Source organism: Myotis yumanensis, unplaced genomic scaffold (genome assembly GCF_028538775.1).
Source record: "Myotis yumanensis isolate MYYU_CA2020_CCGP unplaced genomic scaffold, mMyoYum1.0.hap1 SCAF_3, whole genome shotgun sequence".
Classification (NCBI taxonomy): domain Eukaryota; kingdom Metazoa; phylum Chordata; class Mammalia; order Chiroptera; family Vespertilionidae; genus Myotis; species Myotis yumanensis.
The window spans coordinates 93491406-93504381 of NW_027223754.1; the positions used below are offsets into that span (position 1 = coordinate 93491406).

Genomic DNA, 12976 nt, shown 5'->3' on the forward strand with positions numbered 1-12976 from the left:
GGATTAGAGGCTGTATACGCAACATGCCTTGCACGGTACCTGGCACATTGGAGGAACTCAACAAGAAGGGATTCCTTTTTTTTTAATTATTGCTAGAGGAAAAGGGCCCCAGATTTGGATCAAATTATTTCCAAAAATCTGTCATATGATCTTAATTAAGCCTTCTGATCAGTTTTCATCATCAAAGTGAGAATTTATTTATTTGTATAAATATTTCATCTATTTCCAGAAATAATACTCAGGAACCTAAATATGGAAATAATACCTCTTGGTACTGTGGAGCCTATTAAATGATGAGAAATATATAGAAGTGCCTAGTATGGTGTATGGCACTTAATTGGTATTAGTTTCTTTCTTTCCTTAATATTTATTTCCAGGTTAAATTTCCCACAATTATTACCCCAAACTGTTAACAGTTTTTAAAGGCTTTAAACAGAGATGTCCCCTCATGCAACCTCAGAGTCAGGTTGTACAGGTCAATGGGACCCCAATGCAAAGGCAGCATTGTGTTCTCTAAACAGAGCTTGGAACATGGCCTTACCCTTAGTCCTGACATGTCAATCACAACAGCAGGAATACCTTCTTCATCTCCTTTTGGAGCAACCTGTTCCAGCAGGTGGTAATAAGCTTTTGAGTCCTGTGAGAAATTACAATTTTAAATTACATGTTTAGTACAATGACTTCAAAAAGCAAATATTTTTCATTTCTTATTCAACTATCATTCAAGAATGCAACTTAATTAACAAAGCTGGAAACATTCACTAATTTGAATTTTCTATTTCTCTGTTTACATACTATATTTGCTTTTATTTTTACAATGAGTATAACATTAAAAATATAGGACATACACAAAGGGAAACCCAAAGATTTAAATACAATTCCTTTGACCTTAAGGGAGAAAAATAATTTACGAGCATGTATTAAATTGTATACAGGAAAATATATATACCTTTATATTGCTGAAGTCAGTCAGCTAAAGTTTAATTTTTAAAAAGTGACAGGAAAAGGAAGCGGAAGTTTAAAAAAGAGTTTAAAAATACATTTAAATAGATAATAAGCAAAAGAAGAATATTTTAAACAAGCAGTTTTTATGTAAAAGGAGAGATATTGAGATGACAAGTTAATTTAATGTTTATCCAGAAGCTAGAAAAAGTGGTTAAGCTTAGTTATAGCAGACTGTATGTAGATAGTGAACTATTATGTTTTCTTAGATTCTGGAAATATGCTTATTGATAAATAGCATATTTCTCAGAATTGTAGTCTTAAAGTTATAGATGTACTAGAGGCCCGGTGCACAAAATTCGTGCACGGGAGGGGTGTCCCTTCAGCCCAGCCTGTACCCTCTCCAACCCAGGACCCCTTGGGGGATATCCAACTGCTGGGATCGGGCCTAAACTGGCAGTCAGACATCCTTCTCACAATCCTGGACTGCTGGCTCCTAATTGCTCACCTGCCTGCCTGCCTGGTCACCCCTAACTGGCCCCCACCCCACCGGCCTGATCACCCCTCACTGCCTCTGCATGTCGGCCTAATCACCCCTAACTGCCCTCCCTACTGGCCTGGTCACCCCTAACTGTATCCCCCTGCCAACCTGGTCACCCCTAACTGCCCCCCCTGCTGGCCTGGTTACCCCAACTTCTCTCCACCACTGGCCTAGTTGCCCCTCATGGCCCCCCTGCTGTCCTGGTCACCCCACGCAGCCTGCTGTTCAGTCATTTGATTGTCCCTCACTAGCCCCCCTGCTGGCCTGGTCACCCCACGCAGCCTGCTTTTTCAGTCGTTTGGTCATCCCTCACTAACCTCCCTGCCGGCCTGGTCATAGGCAGCCATCTTATGAGGGCGTGAGGGTTAATTTTTATTTTACTTCTTTGTTATATAGGATTCTCATTCAATGAAAGCATGCAGATTTTTAGGTAATTTATTTAAGCCATTTAAAGAGATTTTCATTTCTCTTAAAGACTGAAAAATTAGCTGTTGTTATGTTTTTTGTTGTTTTGTTTTTGAAACTGGATAGGGCCCGGGGAGAGCCGGCGTATGTGTGCTCACCACCTGTGACATTAGAAAGATGAGAACAAGAGAATGCCAGCTATTGATGTTGCACCTGTGGAAACTGAATTTCATCTCTTTTCTTTCTGCCCTCCCCTCCTAATTTTCACTGCAGCTATTTTAAAGCCAGTGAAAGTTCCATGCAGGTGTTAGGCATGAATAAAATCTGCCTACCACATGTTCCATCTGTTTAGCTTTGCTAAGAATCAACTTATTTCATCTGATCCTAAGAAACCTATTTCATTCACTCTAGTGCAGGGGTAGGAAACCTTTTTTCTGCCAAGGGACATTTGAATATTTATAACACAATTCGCAGGCCAGACAAAATTATCAATTTAAAAATTAGCCTGCTATATTTGGTCAAACATTTAACGAACTCACTCCTAATGCCTTGGCAGGGCCAGACCAAATGATTTTGTGGGCCTCATGCAGCCCGCAGGCTGGTTGTCCCTCATCCCCGCAGTGGGAGCATTCTCCCTACCTTTGCTGACTTGATGTGATTTAAGGGCATCTCAAAGTTGCCTGTTGCTCAGACATACATGTCACAGCACTGCACTTGGTTGGGATGCAGCTGCTTCCTGAGAGCAGGCATGATACTATGTAAGTGCTCAGGTGGCCAGTTCCCATCTCTTATAGATACTTCCCAAGTCCAAAATGGTTATTATTCAGGAGAATGAATAATAACCATTTTGGACTTGGGAAGTATCAGAAGAACACAGCCTCTCAGTGATGTGAAATCAGGTGAATTTATGGCTTAGCTTATGCAGCCTAATTTTGGCTGAAAAGCTTGAAAATGTTGGCTGAAACAATTGCAAAGCTTAACTGTTGAGTACAAAAGAAGATAATGCTTTCCAGCTCCTGTTCAATCCCAGTTTGGCTGGTGGTGCTAGAAGACAATGAAAGTGGTGTAGTTAAAAAAATGAATTGGCATTATTAGCTTAGGTCCTAAGGAATGGGGAACTCTATGTCTTAGAAGCTTCAGTCTAACTGGCACCAGGCCTGACAGGCCCTGAGTTCTAAAAGCCAGGAGTCCACAGCAGGAGAAAACTGTCACCTAAAGAATTATCAGCCTGACCCTGGTTGGTTTGGCTCAGTGGATAGAGTGTCAGCCTGCAGACCAAATGGACGGACTTTGATTCCAGTCAAGGGTGTGTACCTTGGTTGCAGGCTCCTCCTTGGCCTGGGCCCTGGTCAGGGCATGTGCAGGAGGCAACCAATCAATGTGTTTCTCTAACATCAATGTTTCTCTGTCTTTCCCTCTCCCACTCTCTCTAAAAGATCAATCGAAAAATACCCTTGGGTGAGGATTAACAACAACAAAAAAGAATTACCAGCCTGAGTTGACTCCTGGTGAGCCATTTGACCTTTCCTCTGACTCACTTTGGAGAAAATTTCTTTAAGTTTTGAGAAAGTGGAGACTGAAGTGTTTTTTGTATGCTGCACCCAGATCTCACATCACTTTCTCCTTGGGAATGCCTTCTGATGTTCCTTACTCCCCCTTAAGCTCTTTCTATGGATCCATCTGCCATCAATGCCAGCAGCTTTCCCCCTTCCCTTTGACATGGAACTTTGCACAAAATTGGAAACCACAGTGCATGCTTCCCCCAGCCTTGCCCCTTTGGGATTTTTGTTGTAGGATCGATTATGCCTTCTGCACACTCTGGGGTAAATTCTCATTGCAGACAGTTTCCAGAATCATTATCTTTTAAAAATCACTGGTTTATACAAAGGAAAACCTTTCAAGAAATTCACGACTTGTTTTCTTTGAGAGGCAGTATAGTATGGCAGTCAAGTGCGGGAACCTTGGATGCCAACTGCTGGATTTAAATCCTGACCCTACCCCCAGCTATGTGAACTTGAACAAGTCACTTAACTTCTCTTTACTTCTGTTTCCTTATCTGTAAAATGAAGAAATAATAATCCTTATCTCAAAGGTTTGCTGTGAGAATTAATGAGTAAATAAATATATAAAGCAATTAGAACAGTGCCTGGTATACAGTAGACACTATGTGTGCTGGTATTAATATAATTAGAAGAATCCTCATTTAATTTTTTAAAGGAATCCTGATCTGACAGTCTCATTTATAAAATCAGAAAAGACATTACAGTCCTACACATACTTCACAAGCAGTCTTATCTCTTGCCCTTCTTTTACCTCATCCTCATCCCTCTACTTCCTGATATTGAAACTCTAAGGACGACCCATCACCTTTTGTTGCTGTGCACTTGCTAGACTTCAAACAGATCTGTGTGTGGCCCAGCACATGGACTTGAGAACAGCAAGCCTTCCAAAACAGCACCAGCCACTCTCTAAAGAGATGGGGCCCACTGTCTTCATTTTTACTCCATTAACACCGAAACTCCTTTCACTCCTGCAGTCAATCATGTTCAAGTTACACTTCTCCTACCTTGATGTCGGTACTGAAGTTGCTGATTTTGCTGCAGCCTGAGTTTTCCAGGTGGTAATTAGCCCATCTCAGCAGGAGCTCCTCAGGGGAGAGTTTCATCAAATCCTCCAGACTCTCCCCTTCTCTCAGAAGAGCAATCAGAACTGAGGAAACACAAAAGCAGAAGTAAAATGAATACAGGGATATTTGGGAGGATTAGTTATAACTTCCATTGTGCTCTGCTGGAAAGCCAAAGATAGCAACTTTCTCTCTCTAGGGTAAAGATACTCACAGCTTTTCCCATGGAGTAAATACTTTATTATTATTCCCTAAAAAAAGGTGTAGGGTACTGTGAGTTAATTTATTATCTCTATTTTTCAGATGGGAAAGAAAAGGCACCAATTAATCTCAATGCTATGCCTAAGAGTAAGTTGGTAGAGCCAAGGAAATAAACAAGACTATTGGCTCAGAACACTCCACGGGGTCTGTCAGATCACATTTCATGAGATGACAACATTTTTGCTTTTAAGTGATCAATTTTGTAATAATGACTATGTTCAAAAATTGTGTTTAATATTTCAAATGCTTTCTTGAATAATTATAGCAGCTCAAAAAGTAAGATAAACTCTTTCTTCTATATTTTCCAGATGAATACATATTTCTTCCTCAGTTAAAAAATTTAAATTTAACTGAGGTTATTATTTGCAAATTGAAAGTCTTTCTCATGGACTCTGAGTTCTCTATTTGTTTCTTCTTCTTCTTTATTTTATGCTTAATATATTGGTCTTATATTACCCCAGGATTCTTCACAGGTTATTGTGATTTGGACTTTAAAAGTATATAATAACATTATCTACACTAATAAAAGAGAAACATGGTAATTGGCGTATGACCGCTACCCTTTTCATTGGCTAATCAGTGAGTATATGCAAATTAACTGTCAGCCAAGATGGCGGCCGGCAGCCATGCACTGAAGCGAGCAGGGAGGTTTGCTTGCTTCAGTGACTGCGGACTCCAACGTTCCCCGCCTAACTTGCCGGCCTCTCAGCTGCAACTCTAAGCAACTATGTACTATGTTGAAATAAGAAGCTAAACAAAACCCCAGAAACCGGCTTTCATTCAGCCGGGCTTTAGCAACATTGTATAGATGTTTTCAGAGGCGAGGCCTCAGAGCTAAAGCTGGCCCAGAATAAAAAAAAAAAAAGAAAATAAGGAGCGGTTGGAAGCTCAGTCACTCGCTTCCGGAAAACAGCCCTCAGCCCCTCACCCAGACTGGCCAGGCACCCCAGTGGGGACCCCCACCCTGATCCAGGACACCCTTCAGGGCAAACCAGCCAGCCCCTACTCATGTACCAGGCCTCTATCCTATATAGTAAAAGGGTAATATGCCTCCCAGCACCGGGATCAGCGGAGCAGCAAGGCTCCCGGCACCGGGATCATCGTGACAGGGGGCAGCGCCCAAACCCCCTGATCGCCCTGTGGCTCTGTGTGTGACAGGGGGTGGGGCCACAACCTCCCTATCTGCCCTGCTCTGTGACAGGAGAAGGCTCCCCAACCCTCTGACCAGCCCTGCTCTGTGCCTGATAGGGGGGAGCTCCCCAATCCCCTGATTGCCCTGTGGCTCTGTGTTTGACAGGGTGCAGCGCACTAACCCTCTGATCGGCCCTGCTCTGTGTGTGACAGGGTGCGGCACCCCAACCTCCCCCCGCCCCCCCCATGGGCCCTGCTCTGTGTGTGACAGGGTAGAGCCATAACCTCTCCATCGGCCCTGCCCTGAGTGTGACAGTGGCGGCGCCCCAACCCCCTGATCGGCCCTGCTCTGTGGGTGATAGAGGGTGGCGCCCCAACTCCCCTCCATGGGCCTTGCTGTGTGTATGACAGGGTAGAGCCATAACCTCCCCATTGGCCCTGCCCTGAGTGTGACAGGGTGCAGCGCCCCAACCCCCTGATCCGCCCTGCTCTGTGCGTGACAGGGTACAGAGCCCCAACACCCCTGATGGGCCCTGCTCTGTGCATGACAGGGGGTGGCGCCGCAAGCTCCCCATTGACCCTGCCTTGAGTGTGACAGGGGGCGATGCCCCAACCCCGCTCCATGGGCCTTGCTCTGTGTGTGACAGGATGCAGCGCCCCAAACCCCTGATCCGCCCTGCTCTGTGTGTGACAGGGGGCGGTGCCCCAACTCCCCTATCGGCCCTACTCTGTGAGTGACTGCAGGGAGCTCCTCAACCCCCTGATCGGCCCTGCTCTGTGCGTGACAGGGTACGGAGCCCCAACACCCCTGATGGGCCCTGCTCTGTGCATGACAGGGGGTGGCGCCGCAACCTCCCCATCAACCCTGTCTTGAGTGTGACAGGGGTGGCGCCCCAACCCCCCAATCGGCCCTACCCTGAGCGTGACCAGGGGCTGCACCTAGGGATTGGGCCTGCCCTCTGCCACCCAGAAGCAGGCCTAAGCCAGCAGGTCGTTATCTCCCGAGGGGTCCCAGACTGCGAGAGGGCAAAGGGGCTGGGGGACCTCCCCCCCCACCGAATGCACAAATTTTTGTGCACCGGGCCTCTATATATATAATCTTTATATATAAAGATTTGGACTTTAAAAGATTAGAATTTGGACTTTATAAAGATTAGAATTTGGCTACAGATTTTGTATTGGTAGGATCTGTACCTGAAAATCAAAAAGTAACACTATATTTTACATAATACTTATCAAGATCTATTACTTCTGTCTAAAGGACAGGGCTGTAATAGTTTAAATGCAGATAGGGTGCTCAGAGCAACTAGAAATAGATTCACAGCTGCATATTTAGCTGAGAACTTTGAAACACTAAATGTAATTTTCTATCATCTTGGTAAGAACTACACCAAGTTTCTCCTAATCTATTGGTATCACTGCAGTATACGAATGTGAATCACTTCATAAAACACAATTTAAAAGTAGACTTGTTACAAAGTGTCTAAAAGCAAAATTAACTCAGAAAAGCTCTTGAGGTTGGAGTCGCAGACAGCTAGACTGAGCTATAGGTTCTAAAAATGCATTATTATTAGTCTGTAGTCTTAAAAAGCTTTTGTTCCATCATTTAAAAAAATCTAATCAGCATGGATAAAATCTATTACATTAGTACAATGAATTCAATATAACTGTAGTTTTTAAAAAATTGAGGATTCTGAGCTTGACTATTCCTGACATCACCTCCTACAGCCCCCAACACATGCAGTAATACAAAGCCACCTCACTAATGACATTTGAAGCTTTACTTGTACCTTCATTTCTGCTGAGTTCAATGTCGGCAAACAACCCAATCTTGATGACTTGCCACAAAAGTCCCAGGACCAGGTAAGGCTTCCCCTCCTTTAAGTCCTCAGCCCCGATGTTAACCACATGGCATCCAATGGCTGAGGCAGAGTTCAGAGCCAGATTCAAATTCTCCTGCGGGAGAAAAAGTATGAAAGTTTTTAAAAAATCTTTATTGTTGAAACTATTACATATGTCCTCCTTTTTCCCCCCATTGACCTCTTCCAGCCCACCCCCTCCACCTCAGGCCTTCACCAACCTATTGTCTGTATCCATGGGTTATGCATATATGTATACAAGTTCATTGGTTGATCTCTTCCCACCACCCACCCTCCCCTGCCTTCCATCTGAGGTTCGACAATCTGTTCGATGCTTCCGTGTTTTAGATCTATTTTTGTTCATCAGTTTATGTTGTTCATTATATTTCACAAATGAGTGAGGTCATGCAAGTTTTGTTTTTGATTTTGCAAATACTAAATGATGATTCCTGATTGGCAGCAATAACAATACTTTGTTTCTGGAAACTTCACAGGTGTAAAGGCACTAGATTTTGACATTGAGAAAAGCAGTGAGTAATAACTGGAAAAGGAAATCCAGTAACCCAGACACAGGGCGTATATAGTACCTAGTCAATCAAACCAGAACCCTGAGTTGAAGACCCATTCTGGTCAGGATGAAACAAATGAGTGATGTATTTTTCCATCTTTCTGTGTGATGGTGCCTTCACACTCAATATCTCCATCAGCCAGAAAAAAGGGGGCACCTTTGAGGGGAGAACATACCCTCATTACCTTGTCACTGTCTATCATTAATAACACAATTGTTACCAAGGTCACAAAAGAGAGTAATAAAATAGCTTTTTGACTTTCAGGTTTTGTATTAAAGGAATAAAAAATGTATAAATCAAATTTGTAGAAAAGATAGAGTGGTTCTTACTAGGACAATTTGTTGAATATTGGTAATATCTAGGGACCTTGAGCACATACACATCTACTCAAACACACACCCATGTGTTCACACACACACATGCACACATGTGTATAGATTATATGTTGTTATCACTAACAACAATGTATATAATGTAACTCACAGTTGGAATACTGTGAGTCAGTGAAATTTTCAGTCTAGAATCTATATACTATTCTTAGGTTCAACAAGGAGAATTTATCAGAGTCAGAGATGTATAGAAGTTGGTTTTATGATAAATTAACAAAACAAAATACTGGCCACTAGTCAAATTGGGAAAGTAACTATGAGAAGAAAAGTATTTTTTTTACCCTAGTGTATAGTTCAAATGATGAGTGAAAAATACCAATTCTTCTGACCAACATTATGAGTAAATTTAACATTAAGTTCCTTCATATAGGTTTAACATCATTGTTCTCTTTGGTTAACAATTCCATTTTAAAAGTACACAGGGTTACCAGGCCAGCATGGCTCAGTGGTTGAGCATCGACCTATGAACCAGGAGATCACGGTTTGACTCCTAGTCAGGCCACATGCCCAGGTTGCGGGCTCTATCCCCAGTGTGGGGCATGCAGGAGGCAGCTGATCAGTGATTCTCTCTCATCAGTGATGTTTCTGTCTCTCTCCCCCCTCCCTTCCTTTCTGAAATCAATAAAAAAATACATATTTTTAAAAGTCTTCAGGGTTGCTTAAATCCAAACAGGATGTAATTTATTGTTCATGATTTAAGAAATGAGACATGGTTTCCCAGCAATAGAATTACAATAATGTTAAATACTGGAACATAACATAGAAATACAGCTTACTTACTATCGGTTGATTATTGTTCCAGTTAATCAACTCACTGAAGGTGTACAAACAGGTTATATGTATCACTCTGGTGGCTGCAGCAAAGAGCACTGTGTAGGCTCTAAGAGCACTTGCCGTTTTCACACCCTCACTTTTAGAAAGTCTTATCTTTTCTGCTAAAATGCTACGTATCTGGCATCAGCTCAACGATAAATTGCTGGGGTAAGTTTAAGTTAAAACTTTACCAATGTGAATTTTATTCATAAGCGGCCAAAACAAAGAATTCCCAAACTATTCACACCAGGCTAACCTTCTCCCACTTCCAATACCCCATCCCCCACCCCTGTTATTTTCATAAAAGAACAAACATAAATGTGTTCCTCTATCTGCACTAGTCATGACAATCACCAGTCCAAAGCCTGGGGTTAGGGAATAATGTCTGAGCCCTGAACAAGTGTGACTCAGCACTTCTGGTGAGCATTCATTCCAAGCACAATCCTCTTTGAAAGTAACAGAGGGAAGACATACCTGAATGGTGAAAGGGGTGAGTTTCTTTTTGTTTATTGTTCTTTCATCAATTGTGTCAGGCACTGATAGGTTGATCATTTTACTGAAAGAGAAACAAGTTAAAGAAATCAGGCTTCTAAATAATAGGGCCCAGTAACACTGAATTTAAATTCTAGCAATATCATAAAATGGTAACATAATCGTTGCTATCCGGTGTTTAGATATAAAATCAGTTACGCAATTAAAATTTTTTTCTATGTTTTTATTGATTTCAGAGAGGGGAAGAGAAAGGGAGAGAGAAATAGAAACATCAATAATGAGAGAGAATCATTGATCAGCTGCCTCCTGCACACCCCACCCCTGGGGGTTGAGCCTGCAACCCAGGCATGTGCCCTGACCAGGAATCAAACCATGACCTCCTGGTTCATGGGTCGACGCTCAACCACTGAGCCACACTGGCCAGGCAGTTATGCAATTTTGATGAGATTCAAACCATCTGTAGGAAAGGTTAATATTCCTAAACTCATACTAATATATTGAGCCAAAAAATAAGGACCCCACTTCAGTCACTTACCTTAAAAGCTACAAAATTTTCCTGGTTTCCTTAGCATATTATGAAATTCTGGGAGGAGAGCCAAAGCAAATCCTCCATGAGTTCTTCACTTTCTCAGGCATAAAAATTGTTCCACTACATAAAATATACACTTTTGAGCTTATATGATGTCTCAATTTCTATTTGACACCTGGTCAAACTCTATGCCTTTAATTAGTCACCTGATAAAATTTTTATATCTTCCTGTAGTCATTATTGTATCAATACTTTAGAAATTTCACCCATACAAGTAGCTAATACATTGATTAGACAGCCAAAGCCAGCAGGTATTGTTTATGAAAAACTGATTTTACCCAAGTCAGCATTGATTTAACCTTCAATGGGACATAAAAAATAAATTTCCTTAGTTCACCTCCATCTTATTTTTAAAAAGCGAATTAGAATAAAAATACAAAGAATAACAAATTCAAAGAATATTAAATTTGACTATGACTATTTCTTTTTTTAATGAGCTCAGAAATTACATTAACAATTTTTCCAACTACCTTTTTTTTTTGGTGGTAGTTGTTTAAAGATGTATTTCTATAACTTTTTCATGTATATATACACATATTTAACTAAAAGGCATTTTACTACAATATAGGCAAAACAAACTCCTAAATCGTAATTTGGAAAAATATGAAATTGGAGTGAACCAGAAGCTCTGGGAGATGGTGCTGCAGAGAGGTGACTTTAAAAGTGGGAGACACCCATGCCATTGAAAAGTGTGTAATCCAATTACAGAGACAAAATATCTGGATATAAAAAGATAGTCCAAAGCAGGACATTATTATGGCTTCCAAAGTATTACAAAGAACATATGTTTTAAGAATTCAGTTAAGGCCCTAGCCAGTTTGGCTCAGTGGATAGATTGTTGGCCTGCGAACCAAAAGGTTCCAGGTTCTTTTCTGGTCAAGGGCATGTACCTCGGTTGCGGGGACATCCCCAGTGGGGAGTGTGCAAGAGGCAGCTGATCAGTGTTTCTCTCTCATTGATGTTTCTAACTCTCTATCCCTCTCCCTTCCTCTCTGTAAAAAAAAATCAATAAAATATATGTTTTTAAAAAAGAATTCAGTTAAGGAAGAAATCACTGGAGGTTGGAATAGACCAGAAACTTACACCATAATTGGATCTGTATAGAAGGAAAGGATAGGGAAGGGCATTCTTAAAAATAAAAGGCAAAGCCACAGTTTCAAATTATAAGCAAGATACTATATGCTTGCTGTCATTTATAAAGCCATGTATTCAGTACCCTGGACTGGGTTCTTGAGTCAGGGGGCATTGGAAGGTAAAACCAGAAGATTGATGGGGGAGGTTGGGTGCCAACCAAAGGAACCAGGACTTGATCCTATAGGCTAGGTTGTGTGTGTGAGTTTTTAGCAGTTGAATGTTTAAAAAATGAACTCTAATAAATAAAATATCAAAAGCAGAATTGCTCTGGTCAGAGCAGAGAAAAGGGGCTTAAAGTCTTGCCCACCTGTCCCTCCTTTCAACACATGGACTCACCTGAGATTGAGCATTTCAAGCCTCCTCACTAATACCATGTTTTATGATGACAGAGAAGCTGCTAAAGCAAGAGCTGCAGAGGCATTTTCAAAGACACCATCGTGAATTGACCAGCTGTGTTCTGAGACCTCCCAAAGAAGAATACATTCCTCCTTTTCAGGTGCCCTCAGTTGTGTATTTGTGTGCACCACTTCCAACTCCCTTAGCATAGGACGTCCATTGTATTAGTCTGTTATCACGCTGCTATTATTAACTCTGTCTACTCTCACGTAAGCCATGCTCCAATGAAGCAAAGTGGCATATATCCCCTAAATAATTGCCTGGACCTTGTATCACTGTATCTCTATGTTTATGTTTGTCTCTATACTGTGCATCCTTCTTCTGCACTTAAAAAATAGTCGTTTCACATTTCTTGTTATAATTTGCTCTTGACAGTAGGTTTCTCTCCTGGACCTGCCAAGTAAAAGTCCAGAAAAGCATTTCAAGTCCAGCTGACACCAATAGAATTTGGTTTAGGATAAACACAATTAATTGTTGGTATTCCAGAAAATTCTAGTGAAACCTTCGGAAACCAAGAAGGAAGTGTTACTTACCAAAGGACGATGCCGTCCCCAACAGCATTGAAGAGATCATTCGTGTTTGGATTCATTGGGATGACATGCCGACAGTCAGGGTCATTTTCCAGGGCTTTGTTTATCCAATTAACAAAGGCATACTTCTCTTCCTCTGCAAGTAAATGATTAAAATGGATTATTTGCAAAGTAAAAATCTAATATAAAAATTATACCTGTGGATCTTAGATTCTCATGCTCAGGAGAGACATTGCAAGGTCATCTCACCCATTATCTGATCTTTTCATATTTATTGACATTTAAAAAATCTTCGATGACTT

The 12976-nt window shown here is 41.5% G+C and overlaps 1 protein-coding gene across 1 annotated transcript in view; it reads right to left on the reverse strand.

The window, feature by feature from the left end:
• LCP1 (lymphocyte cytosolic protein 1) overlaps nt 1-12976 on the reverse strand; it is a 69250-nt gene that overhangs the window by 27666 nt on the left and 28608 nt on the right. Inside the window, exons 5-9 of the mRNA XM_070409152.1 lie at nt 12678-12810; nt 10008-10089; nt 7694-7859; nt 4455-4597; nt 542-637 (exon numbers count right to left, since the gene is read on the reverse strand). Of these exons, the coding sequence (XP_070265253.1) occupies nt 542-637; nt 4455-4597; nt 7694-7859; nt 10008-10089; nt 12678-12810 (620 nt within the window). The remainder of the gene's footprint in view (nt 1-541; nt 638-4454; nt 4598-7693; nt 7860-10007; nt 10090-12677; nt 12811-12976) is intronic.